The following is a 16,379-nucleotide window of genomic DNA, read 5'->3' on the forward strand; positions in this document are numbered from 1 at the left end:
GCAACAGAGGGAGACCTGTCTTAGAAAAAAAAGAATTTGAACCTATGTCTAAAATTTTTAAATGCCATTATGTAAATTTGTATTTTACATTCCCATCATAAGCGCATGAGAATGCCTGTATCCCCATATGACAGGTGACACTGAGGAGCAGCAAAACTTAATTTTCTCCCCCAGGCTAATGGAGGAGATACGGTTTATCGCTATTGTTTTAATTAGCAGTTTAACACTTGGAATTGAGTCCTCCAGACCCTCTGCGCTTTCTCCCCTCCGCCGAGAGGGGGCGCTCGCTACGACACGCCGATTTCTTATGGTCCTAATCGGCTTCCCAGGCACAGTGCGCGTGCGCTTAGCCTGTCCCAGGTGTCCAGCTTTGTGCCTGATTGATGTAATCCCGGCTGCGGTCGGCGCGCAGTTTTCAGTCAGGGCGGGACTGCGGGAAAAGAGCGTTCACTGGATACAGAACGCCTCTGGGCCTCCAGGCCGAAGGGTTCTGGGCGGTCCTGGAAGGGTCTGGCGGCGAGTCGGGCAGCCCACGAGGGCGGGGAGGACGGGGCCGGCCCCGCAGGGTCTTGGGCGTCGGTCGTCTGTGGGGCCGGAGCTGGGCGCGGAGCCCCTGACAGTGCAGGTACGGAGGCGCGACCCTGCCAACCGTCTGCTCCGCCGGCCCCCTACGTATTCGTGAGGTTGCCGGCGGTGGGCTGGGGATTTGGTGCTGGCCTAGGGCAAGACACTGAGCCCGGTGTGCGGGGCGGGGACTGGCAGGGATGGGCTGGATCAGGGGTGGGCGCTTGCCGGGGTCTGGGGGCTCCGCCTCAGCGTTTGCCCCGAGGCCCGTCTGACCCACCTCAGCTCTTCAGCCTAGCAGGGTTCTCTTGGGATCAGAGTGACTGCGCCTTAGAGTTCCTCCAGAACTGCAAGGGTCTCCCTTCCGTTCCTGCGAGCGTCCGAGGCGCCCCTGAATCCATACTGAGCTACAGGTTTCCTGTGGGCACATGGTTGAGAAATTCGTGTCAAACGGGGAGAAAAATCTTAAAGGACTCATAGCATGGGAGTCTGGATATGGTTTGTGTGTGTGATCCTACTGCTGGGGTCCGCCTTAGCTGGCAAGATGATCCTTGAAGTCATCTTGCGCATCCCTTATCTTTAGACAGAACCACAGCTAAATCACACAGATAAGGATCTCTGCTGTTTTTAGAGGCAGGGATTTGAAAAGTTACCCTCATTTATTGCAGTGAGGAGAGCAGCAAACCCATATTGATCACTGGCTACTCGGGTATACTTAAGGTACTGAGAGGCGAAAAGCTAGGAGGTAGAGATTGACATCCTTTACTTAATGTACTGCCAAAGCCTAAGCTATGAGATGTTAAAAGAGATAACGATAACTTTATTTTAAAAAGGCATTTTGTTTTCAAAAGCTGTTGGAAAATTCGTGGTTAAACTTTACTACAGAATATTGCAGAGCCTTTAATATGCTAATAATATTTACCATGAATCTCCAGCTGGGGGTATGGTATGCAGAATTTCCCAAATTTTACTAGGGTATACTGTTATTCTTGGGTGATTCCCCTGGTTAACATGTGGAACCGTTTGGGAATTGGAGTTCCAGAAATAGAAATTCAGGGTTTAGAAGGGGCAGTATGGGTAAGTGCGTTTTGAGTTTTAATGGTGTGCACGTGTAATGGGATCTCGTTACAGCACAGGTTATGATTGGTTCTGCATTTCTAACAAGTTCCCAGGTGAGGCTAATGCTGCTGGCCCATGGAACATAATCTGAGTAGCAAAAGTGTAGATCACTGGATTGAAAGTTAGAGACCATGTTTTCCAGAACAGAGTGTGCTGCCTTGAGAGATTCACTTTGTCTGTCCAGGCCTGTAAGATAGGAGTCTGGACTACAAGATCTCAAATATTTCTTTCAGATTTAAAATTCTGTGAGTCTAGTCTAATTATCCCTGTAGTGTTGAATTCTATCTAAAATGTTCTTGCCAATTTGGTAAATTTTGCAGTTTGGCTTGAACATTTAAAATAATGGGGAATTGTCTACAAATAAGGCATCCCATTTTATTCTTGGAATAGCTCAAGAAAGAAGTTCTTCATGTTCCTGAAATACATCTCTGCAACTTCCATGCTGTTGGTCCTAGATTATCTCTTAATCAAACAGAAAAAAAGTGTCACCCGTCTTCCTAAAAAGTTGACTCCAAGTATTAGATGACAGCTGTGCCTACTATGATTTTTCTAAGTGGAATTGTGTTTAATTCTTCCATTATGTTTAAGAAATCCCTTTCTTAAATTTGTCTTTGTTATGTGTGGAGTGTAGTGGGGCTTTGGCTGGACTTTGAAGGATGGGTGTGGCTTGCAAGACTAGAAAAGTATCTTAAGCAGCTGACAGTGGTGCAGAGATGGGATTGCATCTGTTGAATCCAGGATTGTTTGATTATAGCAAGAAATGAGATTATCAATGAGAGATGTCAGGCAGATGGGTGTAGGGACAAAGCAGTGTTTTAGCAGATGTATTTGCTTTACTGTGATGTATAAGGTGGTTGGAACTAGGGAAGGAGGGGGAAGAGGGAGCTGGATAGGCTTCGCATAGCAATGTTAGAGAATTTAGGTTGATAATAATAATGCCTTGTATTTATGTATGACACTTTACAGAACTTTTCACAGGCATGATCTCATTTGATCTAATATTCCTACGAGGTAGGCAGAGCAGCTGTTATGCTGTTTTGTAGATGATGCACCAAAGAGGGTAAATGATTTGCCTTGATTTTCAAAGCTATTACATGGCAGACTGAAGTAATGATAGTGATAGTGGAGGAGAAAGGAAAGATGCAGGAGGCAGTACTAAGGACGAATTGATAAGTGGGGCCTGACTGACCATGAGGGTACAAAGGAGAAGAAATTGTTAGGGAAGAGTCAAAGTAGTTGGGTGAATCATAATGCCATTGACAACTGCCACTCTAGGTTTTACTCTGCCAGCTCTATCATTGCTAGCAGCTGCTTGGAGTTACAGGTTGAGAGGGATTCTAGATGATTCCCAGGTTGCTTGGCCTGTCTACAGCTACTAGGTGATACTGGGGGCACTTGGACTATCCGTCCCATACCAAGTAAAATAGGAACTTGGTCCTCAGTGTCCCCTGAAGAGGTAAGAGCTGAAATATTGCCGGATTCATATCTATATTAAGGTCCTTGTCATCCTGGAGTCTCTGACTTTGGCTTTGTATCATTTTGCTTTTGAGATTCAGGCTGATATTAGTTGAATGTTGTCAAGGGACAGGTTAGCTGTTTAGTCTGGCCTCCCCAAGGGCTTCACTACAGCAGAGCATGGGCCCTTGCTGCCCCCAAATCCTCCCTAATGCTGTTTCCCAGGGGATCTGCACCTCACCTAGAGCCGTCTCTGTTATTCTCTCGTATACCCTGGAAGTATACGAGATTGAGATTTAGTATCACTACCAAATTCCATAGAATCTAGGGCTGTTCCTGCACTTTTAGTTTCTTAGGCTCCTATCTGGAGTGGAAAGAGCCATGTTTACTGAGGGTTGGGGGAGAGATGTATGTGTGCATGTGTATGTGCACTTGAGTATTGATTTCCCCAGTGGTGGTGGGCTTCAGGGATGGATCTGCTCTCCGGGAAAGCTGTCAGACAATTTATATCCTGAGTGTGATGTTGGTACAGGTGTCTATTCAACATTGAATGCCTTCTCTGTGCAAAGCCCTATGTTGAGTGCTTAGATACTGAGATGGATACAATCCTCTGTCCTGGAGGAATTCATAGTAGAGTAAGAGACGATATTTTAAATAGAATGTGGTATTGAAATAGAGATATGTCCCAAGTGCTCTGTGAGGGCAGAGGAGGGAATGATTAGCTTTACATGGAAAAGCCAGAAGAGTCTTTAGGAAAGAGGTGAGAATTGGGCTGAGCCTTGAAGGATGAGGAGGAAGAATGGTCCTGGTGATATTTGTAACATTTGCAGATGCATAAAGGGAAAGGCAGATAGATGCAAGTGGCTGGAATAAAAGAGAACTTTGGTGATTGATGCGACCGGATTCATAATGAAGCCACGTTGTTGTATTTTGTTTTGTTGTTTAGAGATGGGGTATCGCTCTGCTGCCCAGGCTGGAGTACAGTGGCTATTCACAAGCAAGATCATCAGGCACTACAGCCTGGAATTCCTGGCCTCAAGTGATCCCCCTCAGCCTCCTGAGTATAGGTGGGTCTGCAGGCTGCTGTGCCAGTTTGAGAGTTTGAGGCCAGTTTTTTTTTTTTTTTTGAGATAGAGTCTCACTCTGTCACCCGGACTGGAGTGTGGTGGTGCGATTTTGGCTCACTGCAACCTCCTGAGTATCTGGGACTATAGCTACTCCACCTGGGACTACTCAGCCTCCTGAGTAACTGGAACTATAGGTATGCACCACCATGCCCAGCTAATTTTTGTATTTTTAGTAGAAACAGGGCTTCACCATGTTGGCCAGGCTGGTCTCAAACTCCTGGCCTCAAGTGATCTTCCCGCCTTGGCCTCTGAAAGTGCTAGGATTACAGGTGTAGCCACTGTGCTTGGTCAAGGCCAGGTTGTTAATGGCCTGTAGTGCAGTGCTAAAAATATTTCATTTTGTGGGCAGAGAAACCACCGGAGGCTTTTAGGCAGGAAGATGATGTGATGGTATTTTGGGAAGCTAAATGTGGAAATAGACTGAAGGGGAAGAACCTGGTTCAGGGACATCGGGAGACTCTTGTAATATGGACATGGTTTAGGGCTGATTAAGGATTAGGTCAGTGGGGACAGAGACGGCAGGATGAATCTGAGAGAGACTGGAGAAACAGAATTAACCAGACATAATGACTAAATTGGTTGTTGAGAACAAGAGAGGGAGTTTTTGCAAATGACTCAGTTTTCTATTTTGAGTGGATGGTAGTGCCAATAGCAAAGAGGGAATATAGAGGAGGAGCCTTTTTTTTTTTTTTTTTTTTTTTTTTTAAGTGAGAGAGATACCAAGTGTGTTTTGGGTCGTATTGAACTTGAGGGCTCTGTGGCAGTTAGCAGACAGGGTGAGATATGAGTCTGAAGTTCAGAAGAATTTCTGTCTAGGGGCAGTAAGTATGAGTGGTAGTTGAAGTTGTAGGAATGGATGAGCTCTCCCAGCCATGCTTATAGAAGGCTGAAAATAATGACAGAGAAGATGAGTATGATTGACATGCTAGGGTAAGAGAGAGTGTTGTCCAGGAAGCTAGGAAAGGAGAAAGTTCCTGAAAAGGATTGACAATCTCAGTTGCTACAGGGAGGTCAAGTTAGGATGAGCTTGGGAAATGCACCTTGAGGTTGTATAGAACATTGTGGTCACCAGGGCTCATTTAAATTGTGAGCAGCTTCAGTGAGTGGTAGGGATGGAGCCAGATAGCAATGGATCGAGAAGTAGATGGGAAGTGAAGATAGAGAATGTGTACTCACTTTGAGCAGTTCAGCAGAGAAAGGAAGAATACAGAATGGTGGCAGCTTGTGGAGGAGGTAGCAGGGACTAGTTTTTTCTAGAATGGAAGAATCTTGTTTATGGCTTTTCTGATGCCATGTAAGATCCAGTAGAGAGGGTGCAATGAAGACACAAGAGAAAGGACGATTGCTAAATCAGGTCCTCAGAGGAGAGGGAAAAGGGTGGGCCCTGAAAAGAAGGGGATACCATTTTCTTTAAAGAGGAATGTTGGAAGAAAGGAAGGAATTTAGGAAGAAAGAGATAATGACATATGCATGTAGATGTATCTAAATTTGCAAAGAACTTCTTACCTAATAGGGCCAATTTTCTTTTTCAGCAAGGTTATCTGCTGAGAGGTGGGGATGCTGGTGTTGGCTTGGGTGGGAGTAAGGATTGAAAATGGTAAAAATGGTGAAGGAAGCTTGAAACAACTGTTAAGAGGAAAGAGGAAGACAGTGGAATTGAAATAAGCTCCAGGAGTGTTGAGTACCCTCTGAACTGAAATCCTACGCTATAAGCCTCCCCTTCATCTTTCTCATAATAATAATGGCTGACATTTATTGAGTGCTTTATATGAGGCACTGTTCTAAGTGCTTTTCAGGCATTCTCATGTGATTTTTACAACAATCCTGTTAGAAAGTTACTGTTATTATCCCTTTCTTCCAGAAGAGGAAATTGAGGCATGGAGGATTAGTAGCACTTGTATTTGATGAATCTCTTACCTCTGCAAAAATGAATTCCTTCTCTTGAGGCATCAGAGAAGGCAGAAATTTAATCCCAACTCCGTTTCTGGACCTTGAGAACCTAGAGTCTACGGTTGCTAAGGAGGGAATCTTACCATGCCAGTTTGTGGGCATGCTGGTGGCATGGAGGGGGCAGGACAGTGGATGGAGGGGGCAGGACAGTGGGATCAGTGTTACTGTCAGCTTTTGACAACTACATAGGGAAACTTGGATATTCTTGAGTGATTTTCCAGCATCCTGACTAGAAAGACAAGTGACCGATAGTGATTTGTCAGGAATTGTGGACTGAGATTGTGTCACCTGAGAGGTGAATAAGAAGAGAGACCTTGTCCCTGTTCCTATTGCCTAGAAAAGGATAATTTTTTCTTGGCAGAGAGACTAGGCAGATCTAAAACCTTATATAATAACATAATGATTATTAACTCACCTTATATGTTTTCTCAGTTTGTGTGACAGATACAGTTTGTAGATAAGCTGTATACCTGACTTGAGTGAAAGGAGAGAGTGATGGGATGGCGTGGATGGAAGAGAAACGGACTTACCTTTTCCTGCTGCAGCCACTGAAGCATCATCTCTGTGTCCTTCCTTTTGAGGTTGCCATGGATACGCCTTTGCATGGTGGTTTGAGGAGATTGATTTCCATTATGATCAGATGATGACGTGGGTTTAAAAAGAGAAAGGATGGAATGCTCTGCTTTTGGGGAGTGGCCGGCGAGCTGCCCAAAAGGCAGAGCCCAGTACAGCCGATGGGGCTGTGGCTTTGTTGGCTGCTTTGGCTTTTGCTGAAGTTGTGAAATGGTGCATCTCTCTCTTTAGAGCGCAGGCTCAGGGTTCCCTGTCTACAGGGTCCTAGTGCCAGGAACTTGCTGGTTGATTCAGGGGGAGGAATCAGCAGGAACTTCAAACAGGCTAAGTCGGACTTCTCATACCACTGAGAGCATTGCAGTTCTTGAGTACAGGACTGAGTGCCTCTTGCCTTCCTGCAGAAGTTCCTATATTGAAGATAAGTGAAGCATATAGCGTAGCTTTTCTTCTTGACTCTTAGGAGGTCAAGAGGCCCTTGGAGGTGGGCCTGGAAGTCACTGGATATTTCTGGGGGAAGGGGACATTTTGAGATGGAGTAGAGCTGCATTCAGAGTGGGAGTGGGTTTGTAGACATTTTTTAGGGTAATGAGGAGCTGGAGAAGGGAAGGAAGTCCATTGAGTGTGTAGGCCCTATCTATGAAATCTGTAAGGCAGATACTGAGAAGGACCTAGGAACAAAAAGCTCTGTACACATTGTCTTCTGGGGTCCTGTGAATATCTGGAATCCAGCTTTCCAAGCTTCCAGTCTCCCAGCCTCCATTTACCACTCAATAAGCAGACCTTTTCCTTTCTGACTCCTGAAGGACTTAGGTCCACACTTATCTCTTCCTTACTAGTGCTTTCAGAGATGTATAGTTTTGCCTTGCTATCAGACTGCCTGGGTTTCAGACAAGCTCCTCTAGGAGTGGGAAAGCAGGGAAAGCAGACAGTTGGGTTAGCCCAGGATCAAGGTTTGATAAGGTGAGACAAGAGGAGATCAAGGTATCAAAGAATGCTGGGGTGCCAGTAAAAACAAGGTAGAAATGGTTCAGACAGGGGAGAAATGGTAGAGATGGAAAAGAGTCTTTCCTCTTCACTTTCTCCTTTTTAATTCTCCAAAATCTTGTTTTCCTGTAATTTCCTGAAATTTCTCTAAGACTATTGGCAGTTTATTTACTAGACACAGATATTTTTCCCTCCTCTCTTCCCATTTTTCTAGCTATTTTAGTGGTACTTAATATCATTGGAGAGGAAAATGGATTAGAAATCCAAGAGGTGTCTGTCTCCTCCCTGGCTGGGGTAACATTAACCCAGGATTGTCCCATGGGATATGGGCCTGGGCCCGCTAATGCTGTGGAAGGAGCACCTGCCTGGAGAGATATTCAGATGTGTCCCTCTGCCATTTTTTGGCTATGAGACTTAGGCAAGTCATTTGACTTCTGAGACACAGTTCTATCATCTGTGGAATGGAGAGAATGGAATCTGTTTTGGCTACCATCACAGGTTCGTTTTTGAAGGAGATAGTGAAGTACATGTATTCGTGTATACAATTAAGTTTTCCCCAGAGAAGGCCCTAAGAATGGGACGCATTTTCTCTCTCCTAACATGTTGTTTCCCCTCCCATTTCTTCAATTCTATTAATATTTCAATTATTACATTTCTCATGCTTGAAAACTTCCTGAGTTTATTCATTTACTTATTCATGCATTCATTGACCCATCCGTTTATCCTTGCAGCATTTGAGTTCCTACTGTGTGCAAGTCATCATGGATAGTCCCTTAAAATAATGAATGAAGATGTTATCTGCCATTTGCTGAGCACACAGACATTGTGCTAAATGCTTTATTTAAATCTTATTTAATCTTCAAAATGTCCCTGTGAGGTAACATTATTTCTTCCTTTTTGCAGTTGAGGTAACCAGGGCTCAGGAAGTTAAATATCTTGCTCAGAGGAGAACCAAAGGTGTATTCAGGTCTGTCTCCAGAGCCCGTGTAGGCCTGCTGCCTCTTTCCTCATGTTTGATCTATTACGGGCCTTCTCAGGGCTTTTTTGGTACTGTCTCTGAATTGGCCTCTTTCTTCTCACTCTCCTGATCCTGGTTCAGGCCTTCCTTACCCTGTGTTCACTATTGCAGCAGCCTCCTTGCTGTTATTCCTGTCTTTGCCAGGTTGCTCCTGCCTGCACTCCATCCTGCAGGTGTCATCAGTTTGATCTTCCTAAAATAGTTTTCACTATGCTGTCTCCTGCTCAGGAACAGGACTGCCTTCCTGTGATTACTGGATCAAGTCCATCTATGTTTGCCTGATGTTAAACTTCTTGCCTACCCACAGTTACCTCCCAGTACATTGCAATGTTAAGATGTTTATTTATTCAATAAATATTTGACCATGAGCTATGTACTGGCTATTGGATCATAAAGAGGAAAAGGTGGGGGCTATGCTTCAAAAGCCTTATAGTTTGATAGAATAACTCATCTAGAGTTCATTACTTCAGCTAAGCCAGTATTCTTTACTATTCCCTGGTCAAGCCAAGTTATTTCTGCCTCTATTCATACTGTGTTCATAACTTACAGGGCTTTCTAGGCCTTTCCACATACTTTCTAAAATCCCCATAATTCAAGGCATGCTTAGGTACCCCCTTTCTTTCTAATTTACCTCTCTCTATAATTTCTTACGATATTTATTGTGTAGCTGTATATACCATTTAGTATCCTGTCAGGTAATTCTTTGCACTTCTATAATTTCTGTACTTTTTACAAGGCACTTTTTTGTTTTTGTTTTTGAGTCTCAGTCTGTCACCTTGGCTGGAGTGCAGTGGTGCGATCTTGGCTCACTGCAACCTTCACCTCCCGGCTTCAAGCGATTCTCATGCCTAAAGTCTCTCAAGTAGCTGTGATTATAGGCATGCGCCACCACACCCAGCCCATTTTTGTATTTTTAGTAGAGATGGGGTTTTGCCATGTCAGCCAGGCTGGTCTTGAACTCCTGGTCTCAAGTGAGCCACCTGCCTCAGCCTCCCAAAGTGTTGGGATTACAGGCATGAGCCACCACGCCTGGCCTACAAGGTTCTTGTATATGCTATGCTTTAGCTTTTTTGAACCTCATAATACTGACGTAGATATGGCAGATATTATTTCCATTTCATAGGAAAATAAACAGATTCCAAGAAGTTGGGGGACTGTTGATACCTATGTGGTTAGTGAGTTGTGAGGCTATTTTTAGATCTGAGCTCTTTTGAATTTTTGAAGGCAGTGTGGCCTACAGGAAGAGCAGTGCGTTGGAAGCCTAGAGATGTTTGTGGTAATGGTGAGGGGTAGTAGAAAGCACAGAGGGCTCTAGGTCAGGTTGTTTCCAGCTTTGGCTCTACTCCTCACAGCCTGTGTAACTTCAGGGAAGTTGCTCAGTTCTCAAAGCCTCAGTTGCCTTGTCAGCATCATCCCTGGCCAACCTCTCAGTGGGGTTATTTTGATGTCCATATATGATGACATTGTTCTTAGCTAACTTTTATTTAGCACTTATTAAATACCAGGCGGTGTTCTGGATGCTTGTATGGATTATCTCAGCTAATCCTCACGATACCTCTCTGAAATATGTTCTTTGTTACTTCCCCATGGCAGATGAGGAAATTGAGGCATAGAGATGTTAAGTAACTAGACCAAGTTTATGTAGCTACCAAGTGGTAAAGCCAGGAAAGTAGCTTGAGTCTAGAACCAGTACTCAACCATGGTTCTATAAAATGTCTTTTTTTTAAGGTAGACTGTGAAGTGCCCCGAACATGTGAGGTCCAGGCTGCAAGGACGTGCCTGGCCTTGCCCACCTGTGTAATGGTGAATAGGGAAAGGAGGGGGAAACATGGAGATTTTGCAAGGAGGAGAGAGATGATTTCCTAGGGGGTCTGGCCAGGACTGAAGATACGGAATTGTGTTTTGGGGCTATATTTCTGAATGTTGGCTATCATTCTACTGTTGGGCTACCTGGCCTATCTTAGGTCTGTAGAGTGGGGTGAAGTCACTGTTCTGCCAGTGAAGTAAGCCCAGTACAGAAAAGACAGGCGTCGCTAGGCCCAAGGGAACTAGATCCATACCATACTCAGTGGAGCCATAGGTCAGACCCCAGGCCAACCTTGTTGACTGTGTAGGGGCAGGGACCCTGGTCTTTTGGTTCCTAGCCCATGATAGATGGGCCAGTGAATGAAAGCAGTATGGTTACATAGTCTCTTGGAGACCTCTCATTAGAATGCATAATCTTATTAAATTAAACAATTTTAATTGTAAAAGTAATACATGGTTATTGAAGAATTTTTGTGAAATACAGAATTGTAGAAAATAAACCATTTCATCGGGTCTGAGATGCTAGGAGGCAAGGCCAAGAGTACAAGGGGCAGATGGCTGAGGTGGACTGGGCCTTGTGCTACAAGAAGAAAGAAGGGCTCTCTGCTTTTGACTACTGCCTTTAGTAATGCAGTTGAGTCTGATATTCTTGGGTTTTACAACCTGGCCCCTTATAACAACCATAAAGGGTGAAGAGTGACTGTGGCAACCTTTGCCAGCCTTGTAGGAGGGGGCTGGGGTACTTGGCTTGCTTTGCTATGTGTGTGAAGTTGCCTCCATTACTGCCCTTCCCTTGCTGCCTATTGGGCAGGTCCTGCCTCCTCTGGCTCAGTTTGAGATTGAAATCCAGGCCCTAATCACATGAATTTGGACCCTGAGTCCAGAGTTTAGAGAGGGGAGGGAGAGAGAAGAGCACCAGAAAGGTAGATGAGAGACCCTTATTTTGGCTGTGTGGAGGCCCTAGGCAGCTGATCACTTTGAAGTGTCACTTGGTGCTTATGGGCCTGCTAAGGCCTGGGGGACAGGGGAACAGTGATGGTGAGTGGGTACAGACTAGGAGGACCTGTCAAGACTGTTCCCAGCCCTAGGACAGTATACTCAAGAGGTGAGTGCTGAGGGTCTGTGGCGTAGGCCCAGCCCTTAGTCCCTGGCCCAGGTGAAGCAGGGGGGCACTAGGACCCAGAGGCTAGCACGGTTCCTGACAAGTCTAGAGCAGCACTAGCGCAGAGTGAGACTCATCAGCTGGCAAGCAGGATTCTGTGTCTCTGGGTTCAGGAATCCTCAGGCAGCAGAGGGGACTTGCTCCTCAGCCCCCATCACTGCCCCCACCCCTACCCGTGTAGGCCACCGAGTGAGGCCCATGGACTGGGGAGGGCTGTGTCTGACGATTCCTGTGTCCCTCTATGAGGGCCCAGCGCCCTGACCCCCCTGCCTAGGTTTCTACCTTTTCTCTCTGTCTTTGGCCAGCTGGGGGAGGGGGTAGAGGCCGGGTGAGCAACATGGCACAGAGCAAGAGGCATGTGTACAGCCGGGTAAGTGGCCCTAATCTGGGATGGCCCTGGAGGGCTGCTGGGGAAGGCCTGGGTGCCTGTGGACATCATTGGTGTGGGGGCTGGGGAGATAGGCTGGAGCTCAGCTGGGGGCACTCAGACTGTGTTTTCTAAGGAGCCCTCGAAGCCCTGGTGGTGTAAGGCTGGACAGGCTTCCCTTTACAGAGTTGATCCCTAAATGGGGACTAGCAAGGCCTGACCTCTGACTCTAATTGGCCCTCATACCAGGGGCTCCTGAGGGGGTCCAGATTATCCTGGGGACTCAGAATGGGGATGATGTGTCAGAGAGGTCTTATAGTAAAGCCTTTCTTAAGAGCTGCTTTGTTATTTGTTACTTGCTTTCTTTTTCTTCTGAGACTGAATCTGTAGCTACTGTTGTGGCCCCCTGGTTCTGAGAGGCTTATTGGGGTTGGAAAGTGGGGGAGCCTCTGACTTTGGGTTCAGCCTCTTATATCACTGGCAATTCCTTTTATTATCAGGTCCATGAGAGCCATCCTGCTGTTCCAGGTGTGATTTGAGATCCTGGAACCTCTGAGAACTATATCCTCACCTTCCTGGATGAGCTCTTTGGGGAAGGGAATTAGGCAACGACAGGTTGGGAGGTGTCCTGGCTCTTCCATGGCTCTGCTAGGGCTCCCTTCTGAAGCTATTATGAATGAGAGTATCAGAAGGGACTCCCATAGAGTCTTTAGGCTGATGGTATCACTTCATCATGCCTCATTCATCTGTTTGCTGCAAGGCCCCTGGTTCATGGAGTTGCTATTGCTAAAAATGGCAAGTGTGATTTTCTTCTAAACCATGGGCCTATTTGGGACCTAATTTTCTATTGTGTTCAGTCATCATGGGTGTGCCAGAAGCTGAGAGCTGCCCAAGGAAAGTGTCTTAGTCTGTTCTTTTGCCTTGCCCATCTGTGGAGTGATAAACCATTCATTTGGACCACTGAGCAGAGTCTTGGGAACAGAGTGAGGGGTAGATCCACCCAATTTACTTGGCCTGTGTTTTCCTTTTTATAGCAAAATAGCATGGAGAAGAATCTCCAGAACTTGGGGATAGAGAGTTGACCAAACAAGACTCAGGCCAGGTAGAAGGGAGTTGAATGGTTGAATGGGCTGTGGTGAAGCATCTGGGGTTTCATGGTGGGTTGTGGATGGGAATGGGAGGAGTCAGATCGGGAAGAAGAGGTGGTGACTTAAGGGTCTGGAAGGAGGCACAGTTGTGTGCCTCTGAAAGGATGAGGCCTAAGAAAACCATTTGAAACACAGAGGAGACAAGTGACAGTGGAAGGGGAAACAGGATTCTGTAGGTTCACCCACTGAATTGCCTGTCTTCCCAGCTCAGACTCCTGAGTCAGGGCATTGGGTTGTGGGGAGCCTGGTCTAAACTGAGTTATTTGCTTGAGCTTAATTCCCTTCCTGAGAGGAGAATTAAGGAGGCAGTGCTCCTGAGAAAGCAGCCATGTGGTGACATTCACAGACTGATCAATGAATTCCGATTTGTTATAAAAAAATATAAACCCTTAAAAATTCTAGCAGATTCCAGAGGAATTTGGAGAAATCTTAGAAGAGAATATCACTGACATTTTTTCAGCGGGGAATTTGGAGGTCCACCCAATTCTGCAAATGAGGTTTAAGAAAATGATTCTGGTTGTTTTTCAGTCCAGCATCTTGGCTGAGGCATTTCTTATACATGAGAATGCCACCTTTGATCTGAGGCCTCTAACTGTCTATGTTTACCTGTGTCTTTCTTTCAGACGCCCAGCGGCAGCAGGATGAGTGCAGAGGCAAGCGCCCGGCCTCTGCGGGTGGGCTCCCGTGTAGAAGTGATTGGAAAAGGCCACCGAGGCACTGTGGCCTATGTTGGAGCCACACTCTTTGCTACTGGCAAATGGGTAGGCGTTATTCTGGATGAAGCAAAGGGCAAAAATGATGGAACTGTTCAAGGAAGGAAGTACTTCACTTGTGATGAAGGGCATGGCATCTTTGTGCGCCAGTCCCAGGTATTCACGCCCTTCTTCTGTGTGTGTGCGTGTGTGCACATGTCTGTTGCATGTGCAGCTGATGTGTTGGTATTTCCTTTTCCTGAGCATGGGCATAAGCCTCTGGTTGGGAGAGTGGAAGGTAGTGGGGAAGGGAAGATTCGAGATCCATCCTTAGGGAAGCTGCCCTGTACTCTTGATTTGCTTGGAGCCTGGGGAGGGGCCCATATTACAGCCATCCTTGATCTGGCTATATTGAATCTATTGATCTGGCTATATTGAATCTGGCCTCAGATCCAGGTATTTGAAGATGGAGCAGATACTACTTCCCCAGAGACACCCGATTCTTCTGCTTCAAAAGTCCTCAAAAGAGGTAACAACCACCCACTTAAAGTTGCCTCCTCATAGTCAGGAGGAGTCCCCAGGGCTTCTCCTCATAACATGGGGCCACAGTAGATCCTAAGATTTGTTTTCCGTCACCACCATATTCCTTTATTATTATCTCCCCCTACCTCTCTATACAAGTACACACTTTGTTTCTGTTTGCTTTCTACAGAGGGAACTGATACAACTGCAAAGACTAGCAAACTGGTGAGTGGTTTGGGGGTGGAAATGGGGAGTAATAAAGGGAGGGGAAGGAGAAATATGGGGGATACCCAGTGGTAGGCAGGTAGAAGTAGTAGGTGAGTCTGAGTTGCCTTCAAATCTCTCCAGCTTCCCTAAGAAGGAGGCTTTCTGGGAATTAATTTCTGCATTAGAGTTATAGTAAAGGTGGTAGCAGGGAAAAACTCATAGGCTCCATAAGTTCAGGGTCAAATGAGATTGAGCTGAGGGTGATAGGAAGAACAGGTCTAACCCAAGTAGTGTAGCCAACTTCCTACCTTTTGGAACCCAAAGATGCCAACATCTAAAGGGTCTGAGGGTAAGGTTAAGGTAGAAGATAGAGGAAGAAGCAATCTCCTATTCACAAGTGAATGGCAAGGAGTCGGACCCTCTACCTCCTGTTTTAAGCTGGATGCAGAGGGTGCTTCCTAGTTCCTCTCTGATACTCCGTGAAGGGTGTGTGAGGTGGGGCTGTAGACTCTGCAGCTTCTCTGGGCCAAGGGGTGAACATCATGGAAGCTGATCTTTGAGGGACTACTCATTTCACCCTGACAACCCCCTACCCCAGCCTAACCTGTGTATGCCTGAGTTGGTCTTAACACCTATGCCCAGGACATCTGTTCTCTAACTCTGCCCTTTCCTACTCCTCATGCAGCGGGGACTGAAGCCTAAGAAGGTGGTGTGTTTACTATTTGTGCCTGGGTGGATGGGAGCCATGAGCCCCTTCCCCAGCTGTCCTGCATGTCCTTGGGCTGCTGCATGCCTGTGTGTGTGTGACCTTGGGCTGGGATGGCCAGAGGAAATGGTGGCCTTGGCTTTCAGAGTTCCTTTGAAGGGTGCAAGAACTTCAGGCTCAGTGTCCACGTCCAGGTAGCACTCACTAGGGATGATTCTCTCTGCCCCAGGACTCCAAGTCAAAGATTCCCCAGTCAAAAACTATAAGCATTTGACTGTAAATAGCAGCAGTGTGAAATAGATCATTTACTGGGTTACAGTGGGTTCTCGCTTAGCCCGAGCTTGGACAACGGTAGAAGGATAGACTGGGGGAATGGGACTGAGGAAGATACCAAGTGATGGGGTTTTGCAAGGAGATGGGAGGTCAGGGAACAGAGCATAGGGTAAGAACAGTCCCAAGCTGGAAAACCTAAGAGCCTTCATGTGCCTGCCTCTGGATGGGCTCTGCCATAAATATCCCCACACCCCGCAACTCTGCCCCATCAGTCTGTCCCTGCCTCCTTCCCCCTCTGGTGGTGTGCCTGAGGCCTACCTCCTACCCCTTGCAGCCTTTCATCAACCATCATTGGAGTGGGGCTCAATCATGTCACCTTCCCTCCCCTCCCCGCCACAGACTCTTTAAACTCTTCGATTGCTGCCATGACCACTTCCTCATACCAGCCCTTGCCTTGGGCCTCTGCCCAAGCTCTTTTTGACCTGCATGTGCCTGTCTGGCCTGTATGTACTGTGTTGTATGTACAATTCTATGATTTCCTTGTTGTCAGCCTATCTCAGGCCTTTCTGACATTGCATGGAGAGCTGCTGGATTGGGGCTGTGGGAGGGGAGAGGAAAACATCGCCTTTTCCAGGAGGAAACCAGCTCCTGGTTGGTGATGGGTCCTCACTTTGAAGTCTTGCCATGGTAGAGACCACAACCATTG

General features: G+C 46.4%; 1 protein-coding gene across 11 annotated transcripts in view; it reads left to right on the forward strand.

Annotated features, from left to right (window-relative positions):
* Positions 1 to 571: 571 nt before the first annotated feature.
* The window catches only part of DCTN1 (dynactin subunit 1), a 30,437-nt gene continuing 14,629 nt past the window's right edge, over positions 572 to 16,379 (forward strand). For 4 of the 11 annotated variants that reach the window (XM_005575549.4, XM_074011455.1, XM_005575550.4 and 1 more), the window contains exons 1-4: positions 572 to 625; positions 13,897 to 14,142; positions 14,416 to 14,494; positions 14,678 to 14,712. In XM_005575549.4, coding sequence (XP_005575606.2) covers positions 13,915 to 14,142; positions 14,416 to 14,494; positions 14,678 to 14,712 — 342 coding nt within the window. In that variant the 5' untranslated portion in view covers positions 572 to 625; positions 13,897 to 13,914. Of the gene's footprint in view, positions 626 to 11,796; positions 12,129 to 13,896; positions 14,143 to 14,415; positions 14,495 to 14,677; positions 14,713 to 15,379; positions 15,401 to 16,379 lie in introns of those variants that run through there. The other 7 variants (XM_074011456.1, XM_074011457.1, XM_074011458.1 and 4 more) reach the window with 3 other exon arrangements.

This window comes from Macaca fascicularis, chromosome 13 (genome assembly GCF_037993035.2).
Source record: "Macaca fascicularis isolate 582-1 chromosome 13, T2T-MFA8v1.1".
Taxonomy (NCBI): Eukaryota; Metazoa; Chordata; class Mammalia; order Primates; family Cercopithecidae; genus Macaca; species Macaca fascicularis.